Source organism: Phalaenopsis equestris, unplaced genomic scaffold (assembly GCF_001263595.1).
Source record: "Phalaenopsis equestris unplaced genomic scaffold, ASM126359v1 Scaffold000036, whole genome shotgun sequence".
Taxonomy (NCBI): Eukaryota; Viridiplantae; Streptophyta; class Magnoliopsida; order Asparagales; family Orchidaceae; genus Phalaenopsis; species Phalaenopsis equestris.
The window spans coordinates 2,846,700-2,867,262 of record NW_018164478.1 but is presented as its reverse complement, the minus strand read 5'-3'; the positions used below and the strand labels follow the sequence as shown (position 1 = coordinate 2,867,262).

General features: G+C 38.0%; 1 protein-coding gene across 5 annotated transcripts in view; it reads right to left on the bottom strand.

The window, feature by feature from the left end:
• Positions 1-20,563, bottom strand: part of LOC110018955 (serine/threonine-protein kinase BLUS1) — a 96,941-nt gene that overhangs the window by 24,466 nt on the left and 51,912 nt on the right. For all 5 annotated transcript variants that reach the window (XM_020716438.1, XM_020716441.1, XM_020716443.1 and 2 more), the window contains exon 3: positions 576-830. In XM_020716438.1, the coding sequence (XP_020572097.1) occupies positions 576-830 (255 nt within the window). The remainder of the gene's footprint in view (positions 1-575; positions 831-20,563) is intronic.

Below are 20,563 nucleotides of genomic sequence, written 5' to 3'. Positions count from 1 at the left end.
GTGAGTAAATCATCACTATTATCACACACTTCTTTATTTTGCTAGGTTAGATCTTCTTTTTCTTTTCATATATATACTTTTTCATTCTCTTCAGCTACATCAGATTTTCTTCATTTAAAATATCTACGATCAAGAAACATGTCAACCAAAGCAAGCAGATTTTACAAAAGCTAGCTCAGCTCCAGTTACACATAGTAAGCACCTCACCATCTCCAGCTGATTCAAGTTCGGTTGATCATGTTAGTCCATCAGATCTGGAAGCTTCAGAAATTTTCAGATTTGAGATGGATTATAAAGGCTGATTATTCAAAAAAAGCAAAAGGCCGCATATCAAAACACGTTAATAAGTAAAGCACTCTGATTGGTCAAAAGCAGGGAGTTTCTCAAAAAAGGCGAAAGTACAAAAGCTTGTTAACACGCTGAAGCTATCACACATGCAAACAACAGACGTTTTAAAAGGCACTGTAAATATTGCAAAAGATTGAGCCTAGAATTGGTGTTTTTGTTGGGCTTGGCAAAATAATATCTGATTTTCGATGCATACGTAAGTATTGTGCTAATATATGATGAAATACCTTGACATCTCTATGTATGTGCCCTTCGCTGTGAAAATAAACAAGAGCTTTAAGAACCTCACGTAAAAGAGTAGCAATAACAGGTTCCTCAAAGCCCTCAGGGTGAGCAAATTTCATTATATGAAGGCAAGAACCACCAGCCATGTAAGGCATCACAACCCAGAGTTGGTGACCAGCTGGAAAAGAGCAATATGCCTTCACTACATTTGGATGATCAATTAGCCTCATGGTTTGCACTTCACGTCTGATACCATCCTGAGAAAAGAAATGAGAATTATTGCAAATAGAAGAAAACCGGCATTAATAAGAAACAAAACTTCAGGAAGAAGGCATGACGAAGCTTATATGTTATTTCAATAAGATTCCTACTTTGACTTCAACAAAGCTACGAAAATTGTGTTAACCACAAAATACCAATTCAATAAAATAATGTCAAAACTCCCAGAAGTGTGTTTGACAATAGATAAAATTTTATAAAACCAAGCTGGAAATTTCAAAGTGTGTGAATCGGGTCGGTTAGGATGGGGAAAATCCACATATTAAATGTTTAGGAAGCCAAGCATCTCAATTGGGTCCGTCACAACCCAAGAATAAATGCCTAGGCTTTCTTAGAAACCAAGTATCTAGGGTTGGGCTTATGGCAAGCTATATATTTAATTACACTGTTTATAATGCCTGCATTCCTACAAACCAATCATATATTTGTAGACATCCATTTATGCTCTATAGGAAAATCAGATCGAACATGGAAAAATAACGGATAACAAACACAATGCCACACAAACTAGATTCAAACTGCCTCGATCTCAATCTCAAAATCAATCAAAGTGTCGGTGTTCGCCGACACATCCAATGAGTTGAAATTATCTAAAAAATGATCCTTTCAGTCTATCAATAAATCACAATTAGTACGGTGAACTTCAAGCAAATCAGAACCAGGATGCTACACAGTCAGCACAACTGCCCAAATATTATCTATTTGTAAAATGGATTATGCCGATAAACCCAGAGCGTTGATATCTCCTTAAAAGGACCTTCTATGATCAATTCAATAAAAAATGATGACAGCGAAGGATTATCAACGTTGCGTTGTGCAAATCAGAATTGAAATACTTCAATTGACATCATGCCAAAATTTCATTCGCAAATAGAAAGTCTCAATATGTCAGAATTGTCAAAATTACCTAGAAGACATTCATATTGCTTGAGTTCTTGTACAAATTTAAAATACAATTTTTTGTTGCACGTGAGGTAATACACGTAAATGGACGCACAAGTGCCAAGATAATTTATGAGAGTACTTCAAATATTCTTTTTTATAATATTAATTTTCCTATTACTTTTATTATTATTATTCTTATTTTCATTCTTATTTTTATTCTGATCCTTCCTCTAAAATCAAAATCAAACCAATCAAGATCACTTCCCCAATACCCGTCGAATCCCACATTCATACCCACGAACCCTTCCCCCATCCTAGCCAAAGGCGAGATCCATCCATTCTAAGCTGCCAAAAAAATAAGAAAAGAAAAAAGCAATAAGACCTAAACTACCAATTCTGCATAACACACACCGGACTCATCCTCATTCTCCCAAATTAATTTTAACAAGTTACCAGAGCATTTCTTGTGGTCTCATGCAGCAAACTCACCAGCTATGTCACCTTTTTTCATCTCCTTGCAACAGACATCTCACACACCCTCTCCAATGCAGACAGCAGACACAAAACCGAGAACTTCATTTACTTCCCACTCCCCTTCTATGCATGAGACTGGGACTCATGTATGGCACCATGGCACTAAATGTCGCAACTCGGTCTGATATTTGAGAATTAACTAAAGTCAGGAACTGTGTTCATATGGCAATTTCATTTTCTTTCCATATATTTTTCTGAAACATCCAAAATATAAAAGAGCAACTTAAAATTCAAAAATACACGAGGAAATTTAAGCCATCAAATAGTAGCAGAATAATCTTCAAGTAAAATATCTAAATTCACACAGCACAATGTCATTATCCACAAGAAAACATTGCAAAAAGAGATTACAAACAAATCATAACATGATCCCTATCAATTGCAGTTCTCATGTAAACTAAGTCTCTCATGTCAAACGTATCAACCTACATTTTTTTTCCTAAAAAAAATCATTAATTTCAAAAAAAAATTTGACTTAGTGAGCAATTATAATCTTAATATACTTTAATTTTTTTATGACAATACTATGCATGAAAAATCAAAAGAAATATAGTTCATTACTCTATAACAATATAAGTTTTAAGTTTAATTTTATCTATCCTCGTTTCAATAGGATTCCTGTCATACTCGAATGCATCATAAAAAATATGCCCCAATGTACTCTAAAACTTTACACCCGAAAGTACACATTTACCTTTTTTTTTTTTTTTTAACGTCTAAGGGTACATGACATCCCTTGCTAGTGCAAACTGGAGTAATCTTGTATGATTTGAATATTTATATTTCCTTACATACCAGCTTAAAATCTTTTAAAAAATGCATTCATAAGTCAGTTATTTTCCTCCCATTTATGAGACATGTTTCAAACTTTTAAAATGCAATATATTAAAAAAATATTTAATTTAGACCATTTAATAAAATAATTATTCATTTAAGAAAATATTAATTTAATACATAAAAGTAAATGATTACTCACAATTATATTTAAAAAACCTCTAAAATACCCACCCTTCACTTTACTTCCCGTAGCACTTCGACCTCTCTATCTTTCCTTAATTGAACTGTTTGATAAATTAAAATAACTAAAATTAATTCATGGAAATTGTCGATATGAAGTTAACACCACCTTTAATTAAATTAAATTAAATAATTAATGCATAAAACATGTAAATATTTACACTATCCCTCTTTAAATGTCTTGATTCATCTCTTTCTCAAAGCCCAATAATTTATCAGCATTCTTCAAGCTTTCTAATTATAAAAGATCAAAATCCACAGACCATTTCAGGATCTTCATTGATCTGTTATCAATCCAGTTTATCCTTCGAGCAAATAAGCGGGTGTAATCTTCTTTATTATTTAGTTGTATAAAAATGTGTGTTCCATTTAACAGTCCAATTTTTCACTGCCCAATAAGGTGCATAAGCTCAAATTTCTTACGAATCAACTCCATTTTAGGATGACCATACAAAAATTTCTTGAACAAATTCATTTGAGAGGAGGAAGCAAGTTGAATACATTCAGCTTCTGTAAAACAAATGACAGGTTTCCCATTCTTCTTACCATATTTCTTGATTTCCTCTGTCCACTCAAATGAAAAAGGGAAAGAAGGGAAAGAGCACGATTTAGGTGTATCTGAGGCGTGGACTCCCCCAACTGCAGCTGCATACGATCAGTCAGAAGCCATGGAGGTGCGGCGTAGAAGAGCAGAGAGCGGAAGCTCGAAACAGGGAGCAGGAGCGGAAGCCCCTACGATCTCATAGCCTCCTGCGATCTCAGAGCAAAGGAAGGAGCGAAAACCTGAAACGAGCAGGAGCGGCGAAGCCCCTGCGATCAGTTCGAGCCCGAGGACGACGTAGGAGCAGCGCAACCAACACAACCCGACGGGCGAGCAGAGACGCACGAGAAGAAACGAAGTCGACGACGAAGAGAAGTAGAGAAGCAATGGAGTAATAATCAGAGATCGCCATGGCGAAACCCTAGCAGAGCGTGAGCGTGAGCGTGAGCATGATATATATATATATAACTAATTAGATCTATTTAACTTACCTTAAACCTCGATTGTTTCCTTCCCGCACGCGACACAATGTCTCAGATCCGTCTCCTTCTCCTTTGCACAGTGCAATCCAACACAGCCTATGCGGTCTTCTACTTCCTCCTCTTCCACTACACGCGAGTACTCTTCTTCTACTTTTTCACACTGCATAGTTTCCTATCAACAAGGGTGGCGTCGAAACAGGTAGAGATACACTCGTATCATTTCTCCTTGTCTTCTTCTTATTATTTCCTCTCCTTCACCGTTGTTACTCCTACTGCTTCTTCTCTCACAGACAAGCTAAAAATTTAGGGCTAGAAACAAAACTTCCTCCCTTCTTCGTTTCTTTTCTCTTGCTCTCTCTATTTCTCGATCTCCCCCAGTGTCTCTCCTTACTTGTTCTGTTCGATTGGTTCGAATGAGGGATATGACTCTTAGGTCACAACTCAATGGATGCATAACATAATTGTCTATTCGATTTATTATTATTATTATTATATGCTTATTTTATTTATTTAAAAATTTCAATTATTACACATATGATGCATGTACATTTCTAATTACGAAGCCAAGTCATTTCAGACACGTAACGTATACGAACATGGACACCAACACAGACACGTGTCACACATGACATAGCAATGTTCGATTTAAATAATATTAAAAAAAGATGATATGCATAGGACACGCGCATGACACACATCCCTTACATTAATGAATTATACATTTCTGAAAAAATATTTTTAAGATTAAAATTAAAAACATATATTCTTATATAAAATTTAAGAAATATTTACAATCATGCCTATTAAATTTTATGTATATAAATATCTAGCACAAATTTCAATTTTTAAATATAGATCGCTTAACATATATATGAAAATGTGTATTTCACGTTTTGAAGTTGAACGTAGCAGCATATTAAAAGTGATATGAAAGATATGGGTGGCTGTCGGTCAACTTTTCGATTATTTGAAAATATGAATATGAAAATAATTTTTAAAATTTAACTTAATATAATAGATATATAGTTCGGGTTTTGAAAGTAGTATGTTTTAATTTTCAAAAAATGAGACCAAATAGATCTCATTCGTTTAATAATTTGCGTAATCATGTCCGATACCGCGAATACTACACCCTCCCGAAAGATAAGTATAGACCTCGGCGATAGACCCAATTCTGCAAACTAAGAGATTTGTGACATCTGTTTGGTCTGCGAACCATTTGTGTATGACCGACAAGTTCCTCTATCTAATACAAAGATTAAATATGTTTTATTTTACCTGGGTTTCAAGTTCCCTATAAAAGTAAGCCTCTATAGTTAATTACATCTCAAATGACTAGGGTCACTTGATAAAACTCTCGATAATAATCAGAGGTATTAGTCTTCAAGATTTCAAAGTTTAAGTTTTCACGGTAGGACGTGGAAAGTCAAATGAGAGTGACTCAAATATGAATAGTTATTTCAGGAGTCCAAAGAAAGGAACAGATAGGGGATGTCACAGATCCTGAGGAGAACCCTCTATGACTTCCCAAACTATCATACTGTGTGGCTGTATTTTTAGGGATGATGTTATTCAATAGTTCAATCCTGCCAATTTTATTATTTGTTTTATTATTTGAGCCAATTTTATTATTTGAGACTTACATTTGCATAATATTCGATTATGCAAATAGCCCGCAGAGATAAGAGGGTTTACGTCGTGTCACACGATAACATCGGAACCTAAGGCAGGGTAGGACTTACGCTGCACAACATACAACATGGTTGTTGCACAACATGGTTGTACAGAAGCCTAAAAAGGGAGTGAGGATTTACGTCGCGCTGGGCAAACTACCTCGAAGTCCTATGGGTTGTTATTATGCTAGGAAGAAATAATACTGAAGAACAAAAAAATCCTCTTGTTGCTCGCTCCATGCTCGTCGTCGTGCTGCCCACAAAGTTGGCTCCAAGCTCCTGTCGACGTGATAGCTCCAGGGTTTAAGTGTTTGATATTGGTGGTTTATGTTTCACAGTTTTGGTGTCAATGTTTGGTTTTGTTTTCAATTCTGCTTTTTGAATGCAGAGTAGTCAAATTCCAGGTAAATAAAATGTATTTGAAAGATAAAATGCAGTAAAGTAAAATGTTGTAGATAAACTGTAAAAGCGTACCTGGGCATCTGCTATTGTTGCGTTATTAGTGTTGCGAGCATAGTATGATTTGCAGCAGCTTTAAATAAACTTGCAAGAAAATTAAACAAGGCGAGAAAAACCCAACGCGAAAGTCAAAAAAATGAGTTGTAAAAATCACGAGCAAAAGAAACGCTTAACCACATATGAAAGATCAGGACTGAGTATAAGACATTGGTAAAAGTGAGGGCTCAGAGCTGGGCTGTGTGCTTTCTGATCTTGAACAAGAGTTGTCAGCCTGACAATCTACAGAAGGCAGTCCTTAACCTCAATCCAAGTGAACAGTCGTGGACCTTTATAAATTTTCATAGAAAAATTCTCATGCAAAAGTTTTTGTTCAAGTCTTTTTTATGTAGAGTTCTTTTTAACATGCAAAAGAAATTTTTATTTTATTTTTTGTAAATATTTTGTAAAGTTGTATAGTCCACAAACTAGTCACTCTAATCGTGCTAGAACTACTGACAACCTAAGAGTGTCGGGGGCAGCGATCCTACCAAGAATCAACGATAGTATCATGGGTCATTTCTTCTCCCTTATTGAAGATCCTTGAGGTGGGAGATACTATTCTAATAATTTCACTTCATATCTCTCGTTTAAGCACACGTAAGCCGAAGCACACGTAAGCAATGTCGTCATCGCCCTCGCCACCTAGAACCTAGACTCATCCTAGTTCGATGATCCATATGTGGCGTTAATAAATTTTCCCAATTGCCAAGAGGATTTGAGTGTAATATTGAAGCTCAAATCCCGATGCACTGGGTTTTATTGTAGGTTAAGTCATTGAGGGAATTTCACTGTTGATTTAATTAAGGAAGCATGAACTACGCCTCGGTGCATCTTTAGGTCTAGTGTCTTAATCAGTTTGTGAATTAGGGTCAAGTGTCTAGTTTTATTATTTATTTGAAAGTTAGGTGGATCAACGCTCACCACCTAGGGTGTGCTTCTAAAATCTAGGAAGCCTATGTTGAGAATTAGGTAGATGAACTCTCACCTAGGGTGTGCTCCTAAAATCTAGGAAGCATGTGCTGAAAATTAAGTAGATGAACTCTCACCTAGGGTGTGCTCCTAAAATTTAGAAGTCTGTGCTGAGAATTAGGCGAATGGACTCTCACCTAGGATGTGCTCCTAAAATCTAGAAACTTATACTTAAACTTCTGCTTAAAGTAATCCTACATTCTACCCCCAATTAAGTGTTTTTTTTTTACTAATCCTCAAGTATGTCTAAGTGTCTTCCAAGCAATTAAATCAGAAATTCCCATTTTATTTTGACTTAACCATGTAACAAAAGTAATAAAACAAACAAAAAAAGAGAAGGTTGACTCACTTCCAAAACTAACAGATCCAATGGAAATTAGCAAGCGAATCAATCTTAAAAAACGTTTAAAATCTTTCAACAAATAAATAAAGTGACTCTCCAGGAGAGTACTCAAATTTCTCCTAAAACAATGATTTGATCGGCCCAAAAGTCATCCAATTCAGTATGAAAAGAGAGGTCAAAAGTCATCAAATAGACTCAGAAAAGTGCGAGACCAAAAGCCACGAGATGGAATCAAGAAACATAACCACTAAGCCGTTATACTGACCCAATAAATGCAACCCATAAGCCTTCACACAGCACTTATGCGTGCTTAAATCGCCCCAAACAGCAACTTGGACACTTCCTACAGCTTCCTATAGCGATCGACAACTCTAAACAACAACTTGGACACTTCCTACAGCTTCCTGCAGCGATCGACAACTCCAAACAACAACTTGGACACTTTCTACAGCTTCCTACAGCGATTAGTGACTCTAAACAGCAACTTGGACACTTCCTACAGCTTCTTACAGCGATCAGTGACTCCAAACAACAACCTATAGCATTCAATGACTCCAAATAGTCATTTTACACTTCCGATCAGCAACCTATGGCTTTCAACAACTCCAAATAGTTCTCACTGCACTCTAAAAGATCTCACAGCATTTTTAACACATCCAAACAGTAATTTGCAGCAATTGTAAGCTACCTACAGCAGTTTAAATCCCAATTTCAGCACCCAAACATTAATTCCAAGTTTCCTACAGCACTCCAAACATTAATTCCAGCACTTGTAAGCTACCTCAAGCGGCTCAAACTATAATTTCAGCACCCAAACACGACATGTGAAACCGCCAAAATGGCAACAGTTAAGGCTTTAAAAAAGAATCACAAATGTTCCAAATGTTCCCAAAGTATCTACGTATCGCTACACATGTGTTTGCATATCAAAACCCAATTTCAGTGAAATGCAATTAAAGGGACTTTGCATGCACATCACTCAATCCCTACATATTCACAAACTCATCACCCAAATTTTTATGTTTGCATACCTACTACCTTGACTATGCATGAGAAAGTGCATTTTGTATTTAAAGATTGAAATAGTAGTAAGTTTATGTGATATGAAAAGTTCGGATGCCATAAACGTAATGAGTGGAGTTGAGGTGTTAGATATGTAAACAAGTAGAAGATAAGTGACATGTATGTAAGAATTGAAGTTTGAATGTTGGATACGTAAATATGTAAGGATTGAGAGTTACAAATTTGGAAATTCCCTTCTTGAATTTTAACATAATCATGAAGCAACAATAATGTCTTTGAGCTACCATTAACAAGCGCATGTCCTTCGTTTGATTTCTTCTATTCAGATGACAAGAACAACAATCCGAATTATATGTAATGGATGACCCATAGGTCAATGTCGTAATATAAACATAAGATCAATCCGGTTACAAAACGTTATCTAACCATAAAAAAATTAACGTCCATAGGCTTAAGCCAAAAAAAAAAAAATTACTTCAAGTTCTCAATCACTCCTGCCAACAATCTCAATAGTCCAAGCATGGATTGAAACTGGCAAATGTAGATCATGTGAACAGTTTTAACCTTGTCGAATCATGCGAACAGTTTTAACCTTGTCGAATCATGCGAACAGTTTTAACCTTGTTAAAAAAAATCTAGTTGAGCCACAAACCTTCTTATATATGCATACCAATATATATATTAATCATACTATTGAATGAAAACAAGTTTTGCTTGATATTTTCTCTTTCTATGATATCCAAATCCAAACCATCCTCCACAACCATAACCAAAAATAGAAACAGATAATCACTTAAACATAGAAAAGTGCATTTCCAATAAACCTTTCATATTTTTTTTTCACAATAAAACCAAAATCAGAGCTCAAATCTAAATAATCAAGAGCAATATCAATGGATAAGGGAAGCTCATAAAACCAAGCAAAGCAATTAGGATAAAGCTAATGGTGATCACGAGTATAATCTATATAAAGGAATGTGTAAACAACCAGCTGATTGTTAGATTCCGGATAAGACTTAAGAATAAGTGACAAACTTACCTTGGGACTGCAGCAGGGGATGCCCGAAGGAGTTTTAGCGTCGGGTGCTATACAGGAAGACCAAGCTGAAAAGCGTGCAGGAGCAGTCTCACACGAAGCAGAAATCGATCCTTAACCGAACAAACGAGGGAAGAGGAAGGCGGACTCGAGCAATATTGAGGGAGAGGGAGCAGGTGATTTTTTTTTTTTTTTGGTTGCTTGGCACTTCTGTCGCGAAGAATAGAGGAGTTGGAGGCAATGGAGCCGAGCAGGAGAGTCGCAGCAGGCAAAAATCTCAATGCCGAGAGAGGAGGCGAGCAGAGCTTTTTCTGCGTGAAGAGGAGGGAGGCGGGCAGGAGTTTCAATCGGTGGAGGAAAGTCGAGCGAGGCCTCCTGGAGCTCCGATCGGTGGAGGAAGAGACACGCGGGAGCTTCGATCGGGAGAAGGAGACGAACAGCTTGGCCTGTTCGGCAGCAGGAGACATCGGATGCAGTGCAGTGAGGAGGAAGGAGGAGTCGAACGGGAGAGTCTCGAGATGGCGAGGGTTTTCGGCGTAGGGAAGATGCGAGCGGAAGAAGGAAGCGGGGTCTGTGGCTTCAGGGCGGGAGATTGGAAGTCGAGCGGGGGACTCTAGTGCCGAAGGAAGCGGGCTTCTTCGATGCAGAGAAGAGGCGAGCAGGCGAGGGCGTCGAGCGGGGCCTGCGGCTTCTTCGGTGCGGGAGAGGATCGAGTAGAGAGAGTGGGGATGGTCGAATCAGGAATCCCTGTCCGAAGGCCAATTACTATAGCCAGCCGAAGATTCGAGATGGAGCCGTTATGTGAAAGCTTAGGCGGGGAATTGAATATCTTCTTTTCCTGCAGACGATTAAATGGAAAATAATAACATTCTAATATTTTCAATTAATATCACTTTTAAATAAATCGCCTGAATTTTGAAATTTAAAATTTAAAATCTGTGATTTGGTGCCTAGCCCAAATCGAGCCCAAGTCGAACCTGTGTTGAGCTCGGGCCCGCGCCCCGCTAAAAGAATGTGCATCGATTTCTGTGTCATTTACGCTCGTGTGTAACCCTGGCAATACGGATGTCTTTTCTAGCTAAAATTGACGTTTTGGATGTGTCGGCGTTGTCCGTTTCGCCATTCGGGGTCATCTAGACAAGTTTGTCTGCGATCGGACTAAAAAAGTGTCAACTTCGTGCGTGATGTAGTGAGTGTGTGAATTGCGGCGTTCGCGAGTGTTCGAGTCATGGCAGATTCACCTATGACCATCTGATCCTATGGGAACTCATTTTCGGGCCCTCTACATGTTAGACTTTAGCCCTTGCAACTAAGAGTCGAGTGTTTGAGACTACTCATGTGAGACCTGCACAAAAATGAGTCAAGATGTGGCTTGAAGTTCTATGGGAGATAGACAACATTACTAGTCTGCTAGGATAGTCAAAAAGGAACCCCTAAGGCTAGATTTTAAGTTTTGGGAGTAGGAAGTTAAGACCTCACTAAAATTGAGGTCAACAGTGTCATAAAAATAAAAATCAAAATTTAGGTGTTAGATATGTAAATACATAATAATTTGGTGCTAAAGAAGCCATTGATGCTTTAATTTATTTTAATGAATTAAATTTTGATATAATACAAAATAAAATATGTTTATTTTAATACATTTTATTAGTTTTTAAAAATAATTTAATTTGCTTTTATATATAAAAAATAAAATATATAAAAGATGTATCAACTAAAAGAATTTATTTTTCCCTTTTGTTTTGGGTTAACTCTGGTATCATTTGGTATTGCGCAAACATAATCCTAGTCATATCCTAATGTTTCCTAACATCCGTCCATACCTAAGTCACTTTTACCAAAATTTTTCTTTCCTATTCTTAAACTCTAGCTAAATTTTGACAAACCTTAATTTTACCTTATTGATTTTAAAAATCAATAACCCCAAATTAGTTTTCCTCTTTCACCTCCCAACCCTTAAACCAAGTCATGCCACCAAAGAGATATATGCCAACCTACTCGAGAGAAGACACAGCGAGAGATCTGCCAACTTCAATGAAGGCTTGTGGATATTGAGAACTCATGGGGAGATTATAATCAACCGGGATCTGAAGAATTGAAGCGGCACAAGAGACAAGAATCTGAACCACTTACATAAGAAGAACTTTACCGACGCATTGGAATCCAGTATTAGAGGCGAGAAAAGAGCTAGCATATGGAGAATGGGAGAATCTGAAGATGAAGCATGAGATTCATCGCTAATTCCTACCAGCTTACTATAGACAGAAGATTCAGGCTCTAGCTTCAGAAGTGGAGAGATTACATCACCAGGTGACCACCATGTCTTACTAACAACATTCAACCTTGGGTTTTACCGCCAGATTACACCCAGAAAAATATTCAAGCTGAAGCCGTTAGAGGAAAAGAGAAGTCAGAGTAGAGAACAAGTGAAACCAATCCACTTCACTAAATCTATCCCAGCTAGGAAGTGTTGCAAATGTCATGGATATGGGCATGTTGAATCAGATTGCACAACTAATGGGGTGATCTGTTTTAAAGAGTAGGGCATTCTTGACAAATTAGTTAATGACACAATAAACACTGAAGACAATGAGGACACAAAGTAAGAGGAATAGCTTCTAGTTGATGAGATAAACGGTGATCTAAAAAAGTTGAAGACTTCAGAGAGAACTTTCAACTGTCAACCAACAAGGAAGAAATGTCATCGATTCCAGTAGACCACAAGAAAGATTTCAGCTGATGTAGCAATAGCTGTTCTAGAAAGTAGTGACTCTGATAAAATTGATATTCTGATAGAGTACGAGATTACGATGCCTCGAGCTAGCATTTTGCAGGCATTGAGAAGAGCATCAACAAGACTGGTCTTGGATGTCCAAAGGAGTCATGAGTTTAGAAAGTTGTTACCGGACACATGACAAACCCAGGTAAAAGAAATTCAGACCTTCCAGCTCCACAAACTCATCCTTGAGTTGCCCCTATAGAGGGAGCGCACGCATGTCAGAGAAGTGACCCTTCTGTGTCACGTCTAAAAGATTACATGGAGTTATTCATAAGTTAGATTTAGTTTAGCATGATACTCATCATCAAATGTCCAGACATGAGACTGTTGTGGAATAGCTCCTATCTTCCTTGTTTTGTAGTTTGACCGTTATTTTCAGTCTGACCCAAAGCCAAACTCCACTTATTTGTTGTCCAACAGCAGAATTCACCCCCAATCCCCTTCCAAACATCGTTGACCTCCCCAATTCACATTCTCGCGCTATTCCACAACAACCTCCAAGTGAAATCTGCATCCTAAGCACCTTCTCAAAGCCATAAAACAATGTCCTTTGCTATCAAAGCACGAGAAATTCTAAAATTTTAAAGTTGTATTTCCTGCATCTAAAACAAAAATTCACATAGCCCAAACCTCCACCAAAAGTTCAGGTACTCAATCAACTTTTGAGAGAAAAAAAAATTTCCCTGCATCACGCACCTAACTCTAAACCCAAACCCTAAACCCTAAATCACATTTTCATTCCCGTCAAAACTTCCACTAGAAAAAAGAGACACTATGCCACCAAGAAAAAACATTAATAAAATGTTCAGAAGATCACTATAGAGGATATGCAGCAAGAAATCCTCCAACGTTTGTCACCTTGGAAAGGAGAAAACCTAATGAGGCCACCTATAGCCACAATGGTGACTTACTAAATTAAGAAGAGAAAGTGAATCCCTTCACCAAAAAATTCGAGTGATAGAGTCAATCCCACATCGATTTGACATTGAAAATCAAAAGACAAGCTAGAATTTTGTAGTCAATGCGGACTTGTTGGATTTTGATGGATGTTTGGATCCGGATGAACTCATTGAATTGCTCCAAACAGTGAAATAGGATTTAAGTACAAAGACGTACCTTATGAAAAGAGAGTTAAATTGACAACCATCAAACTTAGGAAGAATCGTTCCTTTTGGCGGACATATATGATACATCCACGACAGTAGGAACAGAAAAGTAAGATTATCACATGTTCTAAATATGAAAAGGTAGATTCACCACAAATATTTCCCCTGTATTATCAATCGGGCGTGGTTTTGAAACTTCACCACTTAAATCAAAAAGAACCCTCAGTAAAGTAACACATTGTTGAGTTGGAGTAACTTATGTTGAAGTGCGAACTAGCAGAGTACAAGAGAACATCATAACCTAATATCTTGGGAGATTGAGATAGTTCATTAGCAACATGATATATTAGAGACCTATTAGGTAGAATAAGAGATTCAGATCCTAACTTTGAAAATGAAAGAATAACAATTTCATCAAGCGACCGCCACATCTTACCGTCAAAGTTTAAATGCAGTATTAAGAAGCAAGAGTACACGCATTGGAGCACCCAAGTTGAAACTGTCTGCGGAAAAACACATCAACATTGAAGAAAATGTGGTGACCATTAGCACCCTAAATAATAGAGTGGTCTCTTTCACTGAGCAATGAATAATTTAAAAAATTGACAGTGACACAAGAGAGAATGAAAATGATAGAGAATGGTATCAATTTTCAACCAATAAGGGACAGATGATACTTATTCAATAAGTCCTTCAGAGCCCATAAGGTAGACGCCAACAGGTCCACAATTAGTTGCCCAAGAATGTAATCAGTTTGAATAGTCGATGCCACCAAACCCCAGTTAAGGGATTTTTTGAATATCCCGACTAACAATTTACCTCCAAGATGGCTACCACTAAGAGAGATTCAACATTTCATAGATCTAATTTCAGAATATTTCTGTTAAACCAACTTGAAAATTGGATGCAACCAGCTGAGTACGAGAAATTGCAAAAACAAGTTACACAATTGATGGTTAGAGGCATGATTCGTGAACATATTAACTAAGAAGCAGCTCCAACTGCAATTCCAAATGATAGATATTCTATTAAAAAAGATTTTGGAATAAAGTATCTGTTTAAAAATTTCCTATGATGAATGTGAGCATAGATTTTATAATTGAGTTGCCTCAGACACAACAAAACAATGGTCATGGTTGTGATAAACTGTCTCTCTAAGATGCCATATTTTATTCTTTGCCACAATACAATGGATGCGACACATTTTACCTATTTATATTATAAGGAGGTAGTTCATCGTCATGACATACCTTGGAGCATTACTTCAAACAGGGGTGTGAAACTCCTCAGCCACTTTCGAAAGATTTTTGTAGGGTACTTTAGGCACAGGACTTCAGTTAAGTTTCGCAACTCACCTTCAAACATATGAGAATTCTTCTTTAGATGTTTTGTGGAAAATAAAATCAAGCAGCCCTACAATCATTCTACTAGTAAGTCCATAGGTCACTATCCCTTTGAGATCATATACTTATACCTCTAGAGTTAGTACTGATACTGGTAGCTATTAAATTTAGCACTAATATCAAGGTTAGAGTCAAGGACATTCAGACCCTACATGAGCAGGACATGATGAAAATTAATAAATAGAACAATAAGTATCAAAAACAAGCTAATAAGTCCAAGAAAGCAATGGTTATCAAGAAAAGTGACATGGTAAAGATTAAGGCTCTGTTTGGCGCAGCTGCAGCTGCAGCTTTGCTGCCCCAGGAAGTTGCTGCAGGGAAGCTGGCTGTCTGTTTGATACAGCTGTGTGAAAATAATTGTGGGTCAGCTATTTCTGAAAAAATGATCATGCTGCCCCTGTTTGCTAAAAATATTTAAAATAAGAATATAACAGCCACATTTTTTAAACTTCAAAAGCAGAAATTTATTTCTAAACAGAGCAGAAAGTTCATATACACTAATGAACTAATAATGAGCAACATAAAAATCATAAACTGTGCAACCAACTTAAATAAAATAAAAAGCATATAACAGTAGCAATGCGAGCTCTATTCTCCAGTTAAAACGTAAAAACAGATAATAGTAAAAGAAAAAATGAAGGTTGAAATTTCTATGAGCACACTTCAATGAGAAAATCATAAATTGTACAACCAACTTAAAATAAGCCAAAACAACAAAGGATCATCCCTTATAGCTGAAAAGAAATATAACCAAGCAGGTATGGCATTACATGTTCTTAAGATTACACTTAAGAATCTAAGAGAAAAAACATAAGAACATATTTCAACTATTGTCTCGCTCTGGACAGTTTAGATGTTAGATATGTAAATACATAAGCATATTGTGGCATTCTTTTGGAGATTGTCAAATGACCTTAAAACATTAATATCATAAACCAAGATTCAGCAATCAGCTCCCCTGTAAAATGCAACGGCAATCAGCTCCCCTGTATACTGAAATCAGACACCAAAATTATGCATTCAAAAGGTGAAGTAAAGGTTGAAAAAGTAAAAATGATTGAAATCAGAGGTAATGTTGCGGGAAAAATTCGGGATCAAGGAAGAGAATGAGACATTGCAACAAGACTCTTACCAGTTGTCCCCTAGAACAAAGACCTTGATAAAGGTCTGTCTTCTCGAGGCCATGGCGAGGAGTAACCACCTAACGATGGCAGACACTTGGATGCGCACTCAAGAGCGATAGAGAAGTACGCGTGGAAGAGGCAAACCGAAGAGGCTGCGACACGAAGGTGCTCTACGGGCCAGTGAAGGTAGTTCAAAAGGGTTTGAGCGTCACAGGACATGTCCGTATAAAGGATCTCCACCGACGGCGAACGAAAGGCGGAATCACGAATAGGAGGAATAGGAGGGCACCTGAGTAAAATGTTGAAGGAGCAAAGGGGGCACGCGGGAGCGAAGCAGGGCCGCGGGGTCGATCCCGCGGCCCGCTTTTCCCTCTAATTCGCGGCAGACGCAACTGAAACGTCGCGCCAAACGAAGCTTTTCTGCGGCCTTCCGCTGCACCACAAAGGGAAAGTCGCCCCAAACGGAGCCTAAGCTGAAGAAGAAGCGATTTTCTGAAGGTGCATTTGAAAGCACAAGCCTAGAATTGATGGGTTATTCAAAATTTTTAAAAAGATTAACGACATAGCCTACAAGATTGATCTCCCGTAAGCTAGAAAGTTTATGCTACATATAATGTCGTAGACTTGTTGTCATACTACGAGGAATTGTTTCTATAAACGAGGTTGAAGCCTCTCTTACACGGAGAGAGTGACGTGAGTGGATGCTTCCTACAATTCCGTGGAATCACGAATTCCCGTTATCACAGAAGATTATTTCCACCCACAAAACTGCCTAGTCTTAATTTCAAATTATTTTTTTTCTATATCTTTTGTATTCCTTTATTTTTAATTAGGATTATTTGCTATTACGAGACTATTTATATGTTGTATTTTGAAGTTCGAAACAACTAGCTTGCTTTTATATACTTCAAAGAATTTTGTTCTCTAATTTTTACTCTTCATAGTATTATAGCCTCTTCCTTTTGCAAATGATGAATCTTGTAGCTTGCTCAAGAACAGATGATGGATCCTCCTCAGTATTCATACTTTGTCGTTTCAATCTGAACTGCAGCTGAACTCATCCAATTCGCTGTCCGACAGCATATTTCGCCCCTATCCCTGTTGTGAAAAACTACGACAATAAAATTGGAACGAAAAATTTGCAAACAGAGACAACACACAGATTTACGTGGTTCGGCAAATTGACTACATCCACGGAGCTGCAGAGGATTTTATTACTTTTGAGTATTACGCCGTTGATCGCCTCGACATACAAGAAAGAACTATCTCTCTCCTCTCCTCTCTCTATCTCTCTACCCAAGAGCCACCTAAGAAGAGAACAAGGAAAAACCTACGAAAGCTGCCTTGTCGATGTTGACCTTATTTTTAGTGAGGTCTTAGTTTTCTACTCTTAGAACCTAGGATCTAGCTTTAGGAGTTCTTATTGACCATCCTAGCAGACTAGCAATGGAGCCCACCTACCGTAGAACTTCAAGCCACTTCTTGACTCATTTTTGTGAAGAACTCGCATGAGTGGTTCCAAGCACTCAACTTCTAGCTGCAAGGGCTAAGGACCAACATGTAGAGGGCCCGAAAATGAGTTCCTATAAGATCAAACAGTCTTAGGTGAACCCTTTGTGACTCGATTACTCGTGAACACCGCATTTCACGCACTCACTGCACCACACACGACTTTGACTTGAATCGACTCGCCCGCCGACGAACTCGTCCGGACGATCCCGGATGACTAAACGGATCACGCCGACGCACCCGGAACGTCGACTTTAGCTAGGAAGGACACCCATATTGTCAGGGTTACGCGCGCGCACAGTTTGCACGGAAATCGATGCATTTTTTCCCCTCCTTTAGTGAGATGCGGGCCCGGACTCAACCCAGGTAGGACTCGGGTTCGATTCAGACTAGGTATGGGCTAAGTACGGGCTAATTAACTCAGCTTATATGATTTTAATTTCAAAATTTAAATTTTAAATTTATCATTTAATTTCTCCATAAACCTTTTCCAATTAAGCTGGCTGCCTGAAAGGAAAATATTCAATCTCCTGCCAATTGCTTCGCATAACGGCTATCGAGCCCGCTCCTTGGATTAATTTGTCCCGCTGCTATTCTAAAGGAGGGACTCGCCTTCTTCCTCAGGAATCAAGCTCTCCCGTCTTCTGCCTTCCTTCGCTCCCAAGCTCCCCCGTCCGGACTTTCCCGCTTGCCTCTCCTCTCTGCAGGAGATCGCTTGATCCTACTTCCCGCTACCTCACTCGACTCCCTCGCGCAGAAGAAATCCACCGAGACCGCTCGACCATGCCTCCTTCCTCGCTCGACCTGATAGCCCCGCTCGCCTCACGCAGAAAACCTCGCCTGGCTTGCTTCTCCCTCTCCGCTCGACTCTCTTCCTCGCTTTCCCAGAAGGCCACGCCTCGATCACTTGGCTTGTTCCCTCTATCGCGATCGCCTGATCCCGCCTCCCTCCTCTTCGCGTCGCGCAGAAGAAACTTTGTCGCCTGCTTCGACTCGCTCGACTTCGGCACAGATATCTTTGCTCGGTTCCTCCCTCACGGACTGAAGCATCATCCTTTGGTTCGACCCCGTCTCTGCGCCGAAAGCATTCGTCTCTTCTTCCTCTCGCCCGACTCCTTTCTCTACACTGAAGCACTCACCTGCTGCCCGCCTCTCCTCTGCGCTGAAATACCGAAGCTTGGCTCCCCCTACTCCAATTTAAGTTGCAGCGCCCCCAACTGCTGAAGAGATAAACAAAGGCTTCTAGCGCAGGTACAATCTCAAAATTCACCCAATTAATTTTTTTTTTTAAGTTTTTTTTAAGGATCTGATTGCGAGAAAAGAATCAATCTCTTACCCCTATGAAGTTATCTATATATGATTATTGATGAAGAGCATGAAACATGAAACATTTCATTTTCAATAATTATTTTGTTAGCGCCAAGCTTTATTTTTTTTTTTTACTAATTAAGTTTACTCATTACCGGCGCTACGAATGTTAATTGCTTTATCTTGTGTCATTTGCGGGATGGTTTACTCGAATTTCTACAGTTGTCCTCTTTCATGGATTTTTGTTGACTGTTGCTTTCAACATGTTGACATACATACCTCTAGGAATATGGTTAAAGGAATTATCTTCCACACCTTAAATTATTTGTTATTATTTCTCCAAAACTAACTGTGCCTTGCATTGGACGAAGCCTAGTTCAATTTGATTATGTCATATTGTCTAGATAATATCTAAGTTATGAACTGCTTTGTTTAGGCAACTGTTTTTTTTTTTAATTATGTTGTTGGGGTACAAATATTTCTTCTCATGCTTCATAGCTCCTATCATTTCATTTTTGATCAGTTAATTGATTCAGATGATTCAATAATTGTGAACATGTTCTTTTTGATGAATGCATACTTAAACACTTGTTTGGCAACTGAAAGTGAGCATGAATGCATTTAACCTGTGATAGTAAAGGTGATGTGAAGAGTCTGATGTGAAGAGTCTTCTTTGAATTCTTTGAAGTGGTTGACATTACTGGTTTCCATTATCAATTTGCTAGAATTAGTATATTTATCCTCTTCAATTCTTACATGCCACACGATTCTGATGCATTTACTTGTTTAACACAAGGTTTTCACTTGCATACATATATAACATCCAGTTCTTATAAGCTTACATGTCCCACATTTGGAACTTGAATACTTGCATGTGTGACAAAGGAATTCTTCTGCTGCAAACTATACATTGTTTGTGGATGGTTTAAACATAATCTCTTGAGGGTTGGTCTACCTACTGTTTTGGGGGCATTAAACCCATCATTTGGGGGCTGCCCTTGCTCGATATTTTCACTGTTTTTGGAGTTATTTCGGGTACCGATTTTGGGCTGATTTGTGATTTTTGTATTTGTTATTTTGAAAGAAATTTTGGACTGATTTCTTGACTGATTGCCCATTGTTTGGAACTGTTTGAAAGTGTCATTGTGGGTTGTACTTTTTGGTTCTGTTTCATGGCTTTTGGGCTGCACTTTGTTAGTATATTTGGTGTTCTTTGAGCTTTATTTTTTTACTCGGAATTGTGGAACATTCGGGCCGATCAAAAAACTGTTTTGGAACAGATTTAAACACTCTTCTCAGGGGCCGATTTAATTATACTTTTTGAAAGAATTTAATTGTTTTTTTTATGTCTTTTTTTTTGAATTTAATTGTTTTTTTTATGTCGATTCACTTGTTATTTCCCCATTTGATTTGTTAGTTTTGGAAGTGGGTCAACATTCTATTTTCGGTTGTTTTTTTTCTTTTTGTTAGGGGGTTAGACC